The sequence below is a fragment of the Miniopterus schreibersii genome (assembly GCF_964146895.1).
Source record: "Miniopterus schreibersii genome assembly, chromosome: 11".
NCBI classification, from domain to species: domain Eukaryota; kingdom Metazoa; phylum Chordata; class Mammalia; order Chiroptera; family Miniopteridae; genus Miniopterus; species Miniopterus schreibersii.
Genome location: NC_138111.1, coordinates 67,637,047 through 67,649,771, shown reverse-complemented (window position 1 = coordinate 67,649,771; position 12,725 = coordinate 67,637,047). Strand labels below are relative to the sequence as shown.

Below are 12,725 nucleotides of genomic sequence, written 5' to 3'. Positions count from 1 at the left end.
GAGCTTTCTCAGTATTTTATTGTTCTTATGTTGTGGAATCTTGTTTTGGGTGAGTAGTTTTAATTTAAAAAATTTTAATTGTATTTGTATTCATTTTAATGTTTTTTGTGTTCTTAAACGTTATGCATTTCTAGGTTTTATCCCCATGAGTTGTTCATTACCCCCAAGTATTTCCAGCCATGGAGTCCCTTCTCCATCTTTTTTTTATTGGACAAGCCACCTTGCAGTTTTATTCCAGCTTTTCCTCTCCCAGGCTTCCTGCAAGCCTTGGTCTCCTGGAGAGTTACTCAGTCTCTATATTGCTCTCCCTACACCACGGCCCAGTTGTGGAGCAGGCAGAAGAGACCTCCCAGCACAGCTCTGCCCATCAGCCCATCAGCCCGGGCCAGGCCTGCACCTCTGTGTGGCCTTTTGACACGCTTCTTCCAGAGCTCCATCCAAGACCCAGCCTTTGCACATCTCCCTTTCTGATTTAAATATTCTGTAGTGTTCACAACTCTACCTTCCAATTCCCTGATTTTTAGTCACTCATCTTCCTTTAATACCATTACCTTTCCTTAGGCAGCGGGATACCAGGACAGCCTATCAGGTCACATCAGGAACCCTTGGTCCAAAGTTATCCCTAACTTTATACTTTTTTATGCTTTACTGTCTGCCATCAAAAGTCACTGAGTAGTGTTTTTAATAAGTGTCTTTAGGAACAGTGTGTGTTCAACCCCAGGGAGGAGGAAGCTAGGCTGGTTCCAAGAGAAACATGTTAGGGTCCCAGGAACATGGAGTGGACAGAAGGGTGAGGTTGGGGCACATGGCAGGGCCCTTGGCAGACCTCAGGATGAAGTGCCGGCTCAGAGGTTCTCTTCCCTCTCAGCTTACCTGATCAGGTGCTGTGGGCAGCGGCTGCACCTGCTGCCCAGTGTCTGGCCATCCCTTGATCCACACACCTACTATGCCTGGGCCCTCTCTGGAGTTCACGTCATACATGGAGCTAGCTTCCAGAGAGAAGAGCAACACAATTTCAGGCACTTTGGTCTCTGGTATATCTAACATACTATGCAACCTTATTGTAGCAAGGTAGGCCATCAGATCCTTTCTGGAATCCTTTTTGAAAGTAAGTTGGGTATAAATTGTACATAAATGGAAAGATGGGTTTCACTTATTCTTAGTTCTTCCTTTTAAGGCATTGTAGAAGGTGACAGTTTGGGCACTACAGACCTTCCAGAGAAGGAATTCCTGCTTGCATATTAGTGTTAATTGAAGTTAACTCAATGTATTCCCTTCCCAGGAATTCATCCCACAGTTTTGTAAGAACGAAGCAGCACTTCCGAAATCCAAGGATGTTTTGGGCTCTAGAGGAAATAGTTAGGGTCTGGGAAGGTTGAGAAAAATAAACTGTTACGCAATGTGGAGGTGAGAGCTAGCTACTCAGACTCCTACTCCTGGAAGACAACCACTTTCAATAGACTGATGTTTGATCCTCCAGAACTTTTTTAAAATGTACATCCTATTAATTTGTTTTTATAATGTCACCATCATTATGCACACGAGCTGCACATTCTTAGTGGTCCCTGTGGGACTTCAGTGCACAGAGTCCTTTTACTGAGCTCTCAGCTTTTAGTTTGTGAAAACCTGTTTTTAGTTAAGTTTTATTTTGAATTTATGTATGGAATGGTTAAAAGGAAACTATAAAACTGAACTCACAAGAGTTTTACTTATTTATGTCTTTCCATTAGAGTTTCCTTCCCTGTCCCCATTGGTTCTGAAGTGAAGGTGGAAAGTTTGAAGTTCTAAGGAATCTGCTGGAACGGGTAGAACCTCAAGTATAGCTTTTCTGTCTGTTTTACAGATGGGGGAGGGGTTCCCACAAGCATTTCTGGTAAAGGGGCAGGGTCTTGGGAGGGATTTGTGCTCCCCAGTTGTTGCAGAATTGCTTTCAGCTTGGCTCCTCCCCTGAGGGACTAGGCCTGCCAGCAGATTCTTCCCTAGTGAGCTGGAATGGATGGCCCATCCAGAAGGAGCAGAACTGAGACATGAGAGGGAGACTCTGAAAAATACACTGCTTACAGTGTCTGACTTCTGAGGCCTTGGAGGGGGCAAAGGGAAACAAAGGGAAGCTCAACTAGTGGCACTTTTACTCTATGTCTTCTTATGACCTGGAAGCTACTAGTTTTATGTTAAATCTAGCATTGTATTCTCAGCCTTAAAATAAGTGTGCAGACATTTCTAGTTTATTTCCTCCCCCATGGGTCCAGATCCCTGGCACTGTCCGCAACCAGGCCTTCTCCATCACTGATGGGAAGAGAGTGCTCATATTGGAATAGGGCTCTCGTGGTGGTTTTCTGACCCCGTCCTCTCACACCCTGCCCCTCACCAGTGGGCCCTGCACACCGAGCACTCTGAGGTGGCTCACCCTGAGACATTCCCTTTCTTGAGACAAATCTGGGACCAGAGGACATATGATGAAGTTGATACTTGTCAGCCAGTTACTTCTAAAACTGCCATTCTTGATTGGAAAGCTTTTCTGTTTTTATGACAGCTTTATTGAGATAATTCACATATCATAAAACCTACCCCTTTAAAGTATACAGTTCAGGTGGTTTTTATTGTTCACAGAGCTGTGCAACCATCATCACTACGTAATTTTAGAATATTTTTATCACCCCAAAAAGAAACCCTGTGCCTGTTGGCAGTCATTCCCCACTTCTCCCCGTCCCCCAACTCCTGGCAGCCACTAATCTGTGGATTTGCCTCCTCTGGGTGTTTTATATAAGTGGAATTATGTGACTTCTTGTGTCTACCATTTTTAATTATAATGTTTCAAGGTTCATCCATGTTGTAGCATGTGTCAGCACTTCATTTCTTCTATGGCCAAATAATATTCCACTGTATAGACATATCTCCCACGGTTAATCTATGTATTCATCAGATGACGGGCATTCAGGTGGTTTCCACCTATTGGCTATTGTGAATATTCATGTACAAGTCCATGTGTAGATCTGTGTTTTCATTTCTCTCAGGCATATACCTGGGACTGGAATTGCTGGTCAGGTGCTAACTCTGCTTAACATTTGAGGAAAACTGTTCCCATCCCTCCCCGCGTAGTGCGAGGCTCTGCTTTCTCCACATCCTCACCAACACTTATCTGTTGTTTTGTCTTTAACCATCCTGGGGGTCTGATGTGATTTGGTTTTTGTCTCTGATGATTGGTGTTGCCGAGCATCTTTTCCTGTGCTCACCGGCCATTTTTTGTATGTCTTCTTTGGGTAAATGTCTATTCATATCCCTTATCTTTTTTTAAATTGGGTTGTCTTTTTATTATTGAGTTGTAAAAGTTTTTTTAAATATATTCTGGATCTACATCTCTAATCAGATACATGATTTGTAGATACTTTCTGTGGTTGTCTCCACGTTCCTTGATGGGATGGGGTCCTGGATAACTCTTTTGAGACTCAGGCCACCTAAATGTACCACCTTTTACTGCTCCTAGTCACTCCTCTGAAGTCACTTTTGTCATTTGTTACAGCTTTGGGGACCTTATCAGTCTTTCCCATTGCCTTCCAGAATCCTGTGAGCTCAGTGTATTGGAGATTGCCCACTGACAACATGCTCTTTGTGTCCCTTAACTTTAGTGCTCTGCCCTCTACTGACTGTACTGTAGCCTTCTATGCCCAGAGTCATGCACTGGCTCCTCCTCTATCTGAAACCTTAGCGTCCTTTCTTTCCTCTGTCACCGTTGCCTTCTACCTTTAGTATTCTCACAAGCTGACACTTTGCTCTTTGGCCCTCCGTGGAGCCCTCGGCCCACTTTCTCACAGTTTCTCTTTCCTGCGCCAGCCTGGGACCTCCCGGTAGGTTCCCGTGAACTGGCTGTACCAGCGTCACTCTTCCCTTCGTCCTTCCTCCATCCCCCCTGCGCAGCAAACCCCTCCACCCGAGGCAGGTGCTGGAGTCAGCATCGTCTCCTCTTGAGAAGCACACGGCTGAACAGGTGGATGCCACTACACATTTATGGTCTAAGTTAAAGAAGGACCTAAATAAATGGAGAGGTGCTGTGTGCATGGATCAAAAGACTGTTGTTATTTAGATTTACTGCATCTTAATGAAAATCCCAGCAAGCTTTTTTTCTGTAGAAATTGAAAAACTGATTTTAAAATTCACATGGAATTGCAGAGGAACTATAGCAACAGAAATGTTGAAAAGGAAGAACAGAGTAGTAGGACTTAATGTTACCTAATTTTAAGATTCACTTTAAATTATAATAATCAAGTAAGTGTGGTACCAACATAAGGGTAGTTGTGTAGATCAGTGGAACAGAATAGTCCAGAAATAGACCTCTACATGTGTGGTCGGTCATTTTTCCCAGAAGTCCCAAGGTAACTAAATGGGGAAAGGATAGTTTTTATAATAACTGTATACCCAATGCAAATATTAGAATATAAAAATTAACTCTAGAAGAAAATGTAAACGAAAATCTTTGTGACCTGGAGTTAGGCAAAGATTTCTTATTACAGAATGAAAAGCAAGCAATGGAGTGAGAGGACCTGTTTGCAGAATATATCAGTGTTTGGGTACTTAAATCCAGAATGTGTAAAGGACAGCACTGTAAGAAGATACAGCCTGACCAAAACCTGTGAAGGAGAGTTTTGAATAGGCACGTTGAAGAGTGCCTACTAAGCACGTAAAGGGATGCTCCGCATCATTAGGGAATGCAAGTTAAAACCACAGGAGATGCACTGTGACCGTGAGGATGGGCCAAATGAGGAGACTGATGATGCCCAGTGTCGGGAGGTGCCAGCACCAGCAGCTCTCAGACGCGGCTGGTGGGAGGCAGAATGGTCAGTTTGAAAACAGTCTGGCAGTTCTTACAAAGTGCAACACATACCCACCATATAACCCAGCACACCCATTCCTGGGCATTTACTCTTGAGAAATGAGGTCAGACATTCAAACAAGACTTGAACCTGAGTGTTCTAGTAGCTTTATTCATTGTAGCCTCAAGCACACCAAGCCATCTGTCTGAGCTGCTGTGGGACAGTCATACAGTGAAGTGCTGGTTGCAGTGAAAGGAACAAACTGCTCATCTTGCCCTCTGTATGAATCTCAAAAGCGTCATCTTAAGTGAAAAGTCAAACACAAAGGAAATATCTAGGATTGCCTTTCTGTAAAACCCTGGAAAAGACAGGACTGTGTGATAGCAGATTAGTGGTTGCCTAGGGCTGGGATGGGAAGGGGAATTATTTGGGGTGATGGAAACGTTATATTTCATGATTGTGGTGGTCACACTAATGTGTGCATTTTTCAGAACTCGTGAATTGTGTGCCTGAAATTGACCTATTTTCTTGCATGTAAAATAATCTCCGTAATACTGATTTACAAAAGTGTGTACTCTGACTTGAATCAAGCTCTTAGTATCAGCAGTTAATCCTTTTATTCTCCTAATGTCTGTCTGGAAAGTCATCAGTCTCTTCAGGTCTCTCTTTATTTGTGAGACCTTTCCCCTGCCCCCAGCTCTTTTCCCATTCTTCATCCATGCCTATTTTCCTCGCCTGCGACTAGCCTACCCTGACATTCTGGAGCTGTTGTTCCTGAAGGCACTCAGAGCATCTGTGAACCTCTGCCCCCTCATTCACCTCTTGGCCTTCAGTTTATAAATGCAGTCCTGTCCTTCCCTCATTTTCCTAGCTCCCTTCTTACCTGGGAATCTACCGAGGGCGGCCTCTCCTAATGTCCCCAACAGTTTAACTCCTGCACTGAATTTGGGCCCCCACAGTGGGCCTTTGTCCAAGGCTGCTGATGACTCAGTTGACAGGTTTGAAGATGGCTTTCAGCCTCCCTGGGGCCCTTGACACTGTCACCTGTCCTGTTTGCCTCACTCTGCCTTGCTCCCCAGACCCTAGCATTGTTCTGTTCTTACCATGTTAGTTGTCACTTATTTGTTCAGTATATAAAATCCCTCTAAAGTGACCAGCCTTTCCAGTAGTGTCTGCAGCATGATTAGGTGATTCTAGGATTTTAGAGGCCACCAGACATGCAAGGCCAGCTAGCCCCACTGCAGGTAGAGAGCCATATCCCTGGGGTGTGCGCGAATGGAGGGGAAAATGCCGTGTTCTGCTGAGTGTGGGACACTCAGGGTTTCTGTCCTGACTCTCCACTCCCAGGGCTGCCACCACCAGGCTCTCATATCCACCCTGCTGTGGGACTGTTAAACCCTGCAAGTGGGAGTGGTTAGAACTTCCATGCCTTCCAGACTGACTGAAATGTGCTGTTCCAGGGACTTCCTCACCATGGAGCTGGTGTGCACCAGAGGTTTTTCATTTTCACATGGGAGGACTTGGGTTTCTAGGAATGTATTTCTAATCCACAGCCACAGACATTGCAGTAGTCCTCTGCAGTCCCTTATGTGGAATGTATCTTCCTAGAGAGGAGAGCAACTGCTCATACGTGGAAAGCATCATTTCAAGAAGAAACTATTTTTTTTTTTGAAATTGAATGTACTATTGTGCACCTGAAAATGTACATGATAATAGCTTAAAGTGTAAATACCTGTTTTTTTCAGTGGTTTCTTCTATTCCATTTGGTTAGCCTGAGTTTTTCTAACCCCCCCCCCCTTTTTTGGTATCTCAAAACAACATGAGTTTATTATCTTACAGTTCTATAAGTCACAAGTCCAAAATGGGTCTCACTGAGCTAAAATGAAGGTGTCGGCAGGGCCTCATTCCTTCTGGAGGCTCAGGGAGAGTGTTTTCTGTCTTTTCTGGTTTCTAAAGGCCACCGCACACTGTGGCCCTCCCTGCACTGGCAAAGCAAGCAGTGGCTGGTGGAGTCCTTCTCACACTTCATCTGGTAAACAGCTTTTTTGCTTCCCTTTCCACATTGGAGGACTCCACAGCGTTGAGCCCATGTGAACAATTCAGGGCATCAGGCTGGGCCCGAGGTCAGCTGGCTACCCTCTTACCACATTCACATGGGGGGGGGGGTGACAGGAGTGCACAGCTCTGGGGGCGCAAAGCCTTTAGAGCCTTTTGCCCCCTTTATCTTTATGCTCTTCATGACGAAATAGGAAATAAAGACTTCATTTTAATTGCTGGAAACAAACTTAGTACCTGATTCATCTTTGTTTCTAAGAACACAGGGGCATAGCCATAATTATATTTCTCTTTACTTACCTTTTCCTGGTATCAACTATTCTGAGACAATATAATACTCCTATGCTTGATTCCATGTGTCTTTCATCAGTCATGTCCCTCAACAGGAAGGGATACCAGCCTCCTCCCTAGTCTTTCTGCAGTGGACTCGAGTGCTTGGGACTGGGTTGTCCAGCACAGACCTGCTGGCTGACACTGAAAGAAAGGAAGCTTTTGTGACCCAGGGCTTTACCATGGCTGTGTGCTGGCTATTATGGGGCTCAGTGTCTCAGGCTTGGAACTGATCATGAGCAGGTCACAGACCTGGTCTCAGAAGTAAGGAAAAGCTGTCAGATGCTGCTTAACTGGGCTGTATTTCAACAAATGAAAGGGAGATCATGCCTTGAACCTCAGAGTCCCACCAAGAGCTCACAGATTGGTAGTAATTGGGCCCTTAGAAGGAAACACCACCTGGAGTTTCTGGGCCCTATGTTTGGAATTAGGGTGTTGACATGTATGCTTGTTTTCTCAGGTCCGGGCCCACCAGCTGGTCTTACCGCCATGTGACGTGGTGATCAAGGCTGTGGCTGACTACGTCCGCAACATCCAGGACACCTCGGACTTGGATGCCATAGCTAAAGATGTTTTCCAGCATTCTCAGGTAGATGTGTAGACTCCAGCAGTGCTCTGCACAGTGGTGTGTGCCGGGTTTGGAATGGGCTTGAGAAGCACACTGGCTGGCCATGTCCAGGAGCACTTTTGGGCTGTTAGGCCTCCATACTGGCTGAGAGGACTAGCACCTCACCTTGCTCCTCCAGCCTCCCCTCTAGGCTGCACAGAGGAGGGAGTGAGGGAGATGAGTGGTGAGGTGTCTGTTGCTCCTAGAGTTTTATTTGGTAGGATTTCTACTAAGAAGAGAGATGTATCAAGTGAGTCAAGTGAAATTGTGAATCTCTGACTTGTCCTTCCCTTTAGGTGATGGTCAGGGATTTCATCTTCCTTTTGTGGGAAGTGAAGAATTTGAGGGGTCGGGGTTAGTAAAAGGGGTGAAGTTTGTGTGACTTCTGTCTGTTCCCTGAAGAGCTAAAACAGCTGCCCCACTTGCTGGACATGGAAAGTGAAACTTCTGGCAGCACCAGAGATATGGCCAAGGAGAAGTCGAGGGCTGTATCCAGAACCCATGTCTTCTGCTGCCGTTTCAGATTCTGTGTTAACTGCTTTGCTTTCTTGATTTTCCTTGAAGATTTTAATGTCATTCTAAATCCTTATCTAGCTTGAAAGGCTGCAGATTTTTTATACATGTACTGAATTATAAATATTGTTGAAACACATGACCGTGGCATGTTAATTTACAAAGGTTCTCCTTTGTTTATTTTAGTCTAGAACAGACGACAAAGTTATTCGATTTAAGAGAGCAATTGGATATTATTCAGCGACTAGTAAGCCTGTGGCATTTCACCCACCACACTACTTAGGTAAGTAAATCAAGGCCTCTGCAGTGGATGCTGGCCATGCAGTAACCGAGGAGATTTAAATATTTCCCTGATAACCCTGCATGCTTCTTTTGAGAGGAGATTTCTGCAGTTATTCAAATAAACGTAGCCAAACCTCCGGGGCAGACTGAATAGTAATCCCTGAAAGTATGAGGACCAAGAGGAAACTTAGACTTACGAAAGTCAAGGAGAAAAGTAGGGCCATGAGGACCAAGGTTGTAGATGGTGGTGATGTTGCAGTCTCTGTGTCCTCTTTCAGAGTGTGCTGGGGACATAGAAGACCTGCCACATCTATAGATGTTTTCACAAATGCATGGATGTGTGTCTCCTCTTTTGTTGCCTTCCCTTCCCCCCCCCAAAAGACTAAATTTAACTCAAGAGATTTAAAATTGGGGAATAAACACAATTGTAAGCTCTTTGCCTGAAGACTGCTTGGTAGTGACTATCTCCTGGGAGGTTGTAAAGGACTAGCCTCCTCCCAGAGTCAGATTGCCTTTCTTGGGGTCCAGAGCAGTAAGGCTCTGAGAAATAGTGCTGCCAGTTGGTGTCCCGGTGTGCTTACTTTATATACGACACAGCATGTTCCTAATGCTGTCAGAGGAAGAAGACTTTTTACTGGTTTCAGAAGATTAATCCCAGGATTGAAAATGCCCCTAATACTTGTCCTTCATGTTCTTTCGCTTCTTCAAGCACAGTGCTACTGTGTGCTGTGTACGTGGGGGAACAGAGATAAAAGGCAAGTGCTGGCTGTTGGTGGCTGTCTCTATGGGTGGGTGATGGACAACTGATGTCTTGATGCCATGGGACCAAGGAGGGTGGGGGCAGCGGGTGCAGGCCTTATCCTCTGCTGGCTCAGCCCCCTATTGAGACTGTGGTTCTCACAGAGGCCTCCTTATGGAACAGGTGCTCGCTCTTCTGTTGCTTTCCCCCCACCCCCTGCCGCCATTCATTTTCTTCCTGCAGCCAGAGTAGTGTTTAAAAATGTATCGGTCCATGCTACTCCCATCTCATTTGAAACAAGCTCCCGACTTCCCACTTGCTTCCCTGTGGTCTGACTCCTCTTGCCCTCTGCCCCTCACTCTCCAGGCCCTGGCTTCATTCCTGCCTGGAATGTGTCACACTGGCTCCAGTCCTGGGGCCTCTGCACTGGCTGTGGGCCTAGAGCTCTCTTGCCCTGACTGGCTATGCTTGGGCTATTCCAGTTTCTGAGATGTAGGCTTCACTGTCACTTCTCTGGGGTCTTTCCTCTATATCAGTTCACTAGGCCATCATCATGCCACCTAACTTTAATTTTCTTTACATTTCCTCACACCCACCTTCCACTCCTAAGAATGTCAACTCTGGGGGAGCCAGGATCTCACCTGCCACCTTCATTCTGTACCTGCAGTGGGAAAGTACTTGGCTGCATGACTTAAATCATGAAAAGTTGTTGAATCAGGAGAGTGAAATGATTGGATGTGATTTAGGATTACTCTTGGAAAGGGGGACTTGGGGTATTGGAAGGAGGGACACACGATACCATGTATTACTTTAGTTAGGGCAAGACATGAAGGAGACGGATCAGGTTGTCTCAGTTTCATCAGGCACAAAGGATGTCCAGTAGATGCTGTTGAGACAGGTGAGAGAGACTGGGTTCTGAGGCTGTGGGCATCCTGATTCCCCCCCTGGCTGCAGGTGTCCTGTTTTAAAGTGGTATACTTCAGTGACTATGAAAAAGAAAGTATATATAGAGTGCTTTAATGAATGCTTATTACATAGCAAGTACTGTCACTGTTATTCTTGTAGGAGGAATGGCTGGAGAAGGCAGTGAATGATTAATGTTGAATAAATGGCTAGAAAGCCTGAAAGGAGCAGCTCATAGGACATCCTTGGCACTTCCTGTATCTAAGTGATGTCTAGTTGTCCTGTGACAGAGATGGTTTAAGCAATCATTGTTGTGTACTTGGGACTAGAACACTTATTCAGGAGGAGAAAATTAGGAGAAAAAGATAGAGAAAGACACTTAACATTTGGCATTGATCTGAGCTGATAGCTGAGTTTTAATTAGGTTTAAGTTTGAGCTTCTTAAAAATATGTAATGTTCTATAAAATGCTTTCATATTTTTATTAAATCAAACAGCATTTCAATGTAAGTATTATATATTTCATATAAACACCCTCAAATATTTCATATTTGACACCCTCAAATTCAGTTTCACTTTCACTTTTTAGTGTTTTATGGAGAACAGTGGTGTAATTGGTAAAAAATCTGGGTTGTTTAGAGTGACATTTTAAGGCAGGTTAATGTAGGCGATAAGTACCTGTAAATCCTATAAAGCATTTCCTGAGGCTCTGACTTGCAGAAATCTGAATTGTACCGAGGGACTCACTAAGCATCGTCACAGAACCACAGAGGCAATGAGTTGGGCAGGGTGGAGTTCAGGGTGGCTTGTGTGTGGTCTGGAGGGTCAGGATGAGATTGGAGAGAGCTTGGGGCAGTATTTGGAGTGAAGGTTTACTTCAAGTTATGTACACATAACTTGGAGTCAGCAGAAATGGAATCATGTAAAAATCACTTGTTGCTTTTCTTCTGATAAGTATAGGAAGAAACAGAAGTACTCTGGAGGTCTAGCTCCTTGATTTTTGCCTGTGCTAATAGTGCTAATAGGAACTCAGTGGGCAGTGAGGACTGAAGTGGAAATTCAGAGTCTAGAAGCAACACGGACTTGGGGGAAATGCTTTCTTGGCATCCCAAGTCAGGACCTGAGACAGTATTTTCCATAAAAATACTCTTATAAGTAGAACATAGGTCATAAGTGGCTTTTGCCAACCATAGTGATTATATTCTATAGGAAAGCACATTAAGAATTTTGAACAACCAGTATTGGAACCTAACTTGTTCATTAGAACCTCTCTGTATTAATCACTTTAGAAATTGGAATATGTGTAGTGTTGTGAAGAAATTTTAAAGAATCATACTAGAAACTTAGTATGACTATTGGGAATAAAAATGGGGAGAGCTGACTATAACCAGAGTTTTCTAAACCTGCCTGGAACTGATATATCAAGATCTTCATTGGGCTCAGAATTCTATATTTTCAAAAGAAAATCCTTCCTGGCTGGGCCCATGTGAATTGCCTTTGGGGAATGACTCTGTCTTCGTGATTTCCCTCTGAGCCTGTGGTCCTCTGCAGCACTGAGAAAACCTCAGATCTCTGCACACTAATCAGGTGGTGTGGACGTTGCGGAAGGAACACAAACGCTCCCATCCCATTGCTATGAGGCCTGATTGTACAGCATGTGGTCCTTTTCAGGGTGAAAAAAAGGATGTGTTCCAATCCATACTTTGTCAGAAACTGGGAACTGGAGATCTAGAGGGGATTATAATTTTGTCCTTCCCATCACAGCACTTAACGTCCATCTCATCTAACCAGAGACTCCCTAGTCTCAATGAAACACAAGTAGGATATGTCAAAATTGACTTGTCAGCAGCACTTGGTTTCTTGGTTGAATCAGTAGTTCTCAAACCCTAGCTGTGCTTCAAAGTCACTGGAAGAATGTAAAAAAACAAAGATGCTAGAGGCTACCTCAGGTCTGGGAATGTAGACTTTGTAGGCAGGCACAAGCTAATCATAGTATATTTGTAAAAAGCTATCCCAGTGGACACAAGGTCCAGCGAGTCTGAAAAAGCATGTATGGTGTCTTCCTCGCCTTCCTCAGTAGCTGAACTCCCACCACACAACCTAATGGACCAAACTCTGAAACATTGACACCACCAAATACTGATAAGCTTGTGGAGCACAAGGAATTCTCATTCATTGCTGGTGGGAATGCAGAATGATGCAGCCAAACTGGATCAGTTTGACAGTTTCTCACAAAACTAAACATACTTTTACCGTAAGATCTAGTAATTATGTTCCTTGGCATTTATCCAAAGGAGTTGAAAACTTAGGACCACACAAAAACCTGCACATGGATACTTATAGTAGCTTTATTCATAACTGCCAAAACTTGAAAGCAACATAGATGTCCTTCAGTAGGTGAATGGGTTCATAAACTGTGGTCCATCCAGATAGTGGAATATTACTCAGCACTAAAAAAAAAAGTGCTGTCAAGCCATGAAAAGACGTGG

The 12,725-nt window shown here is 44.3% G+C and overlaps 1 protein-coding gene across 3 annotated transcripts in view; it reads left to right on the top strand.

Annotated features, from left to right (window-relative positions):
• The window catches only part of FAM120A (family with sequence similarity 120 member A), a 95,776-nt gene that overhangs the window by 23,446 nt on the left and 59,605 nt on the right, over nucleotides 1-12,725 (top strand). For all 3 annotated transcript variants that reach the window (XM_081151972.1, XM_081151971.1, XM_081151970.1), the window contains exons 4-5: nucleotides 7,654-7,782; nucleotides 8,500-8,596. In XM_081151972.1, coding sequence (XP_081008098.1) covers nucleotides 7,654-7,782; nucleotides 8,500-8,596 — 226 coding nt within the window. The remainder of the gene's footprint in view (nucleotides 1-7,653; nucleotides 7,783-8,499; nucleotides 8,597-12,725) is intronic.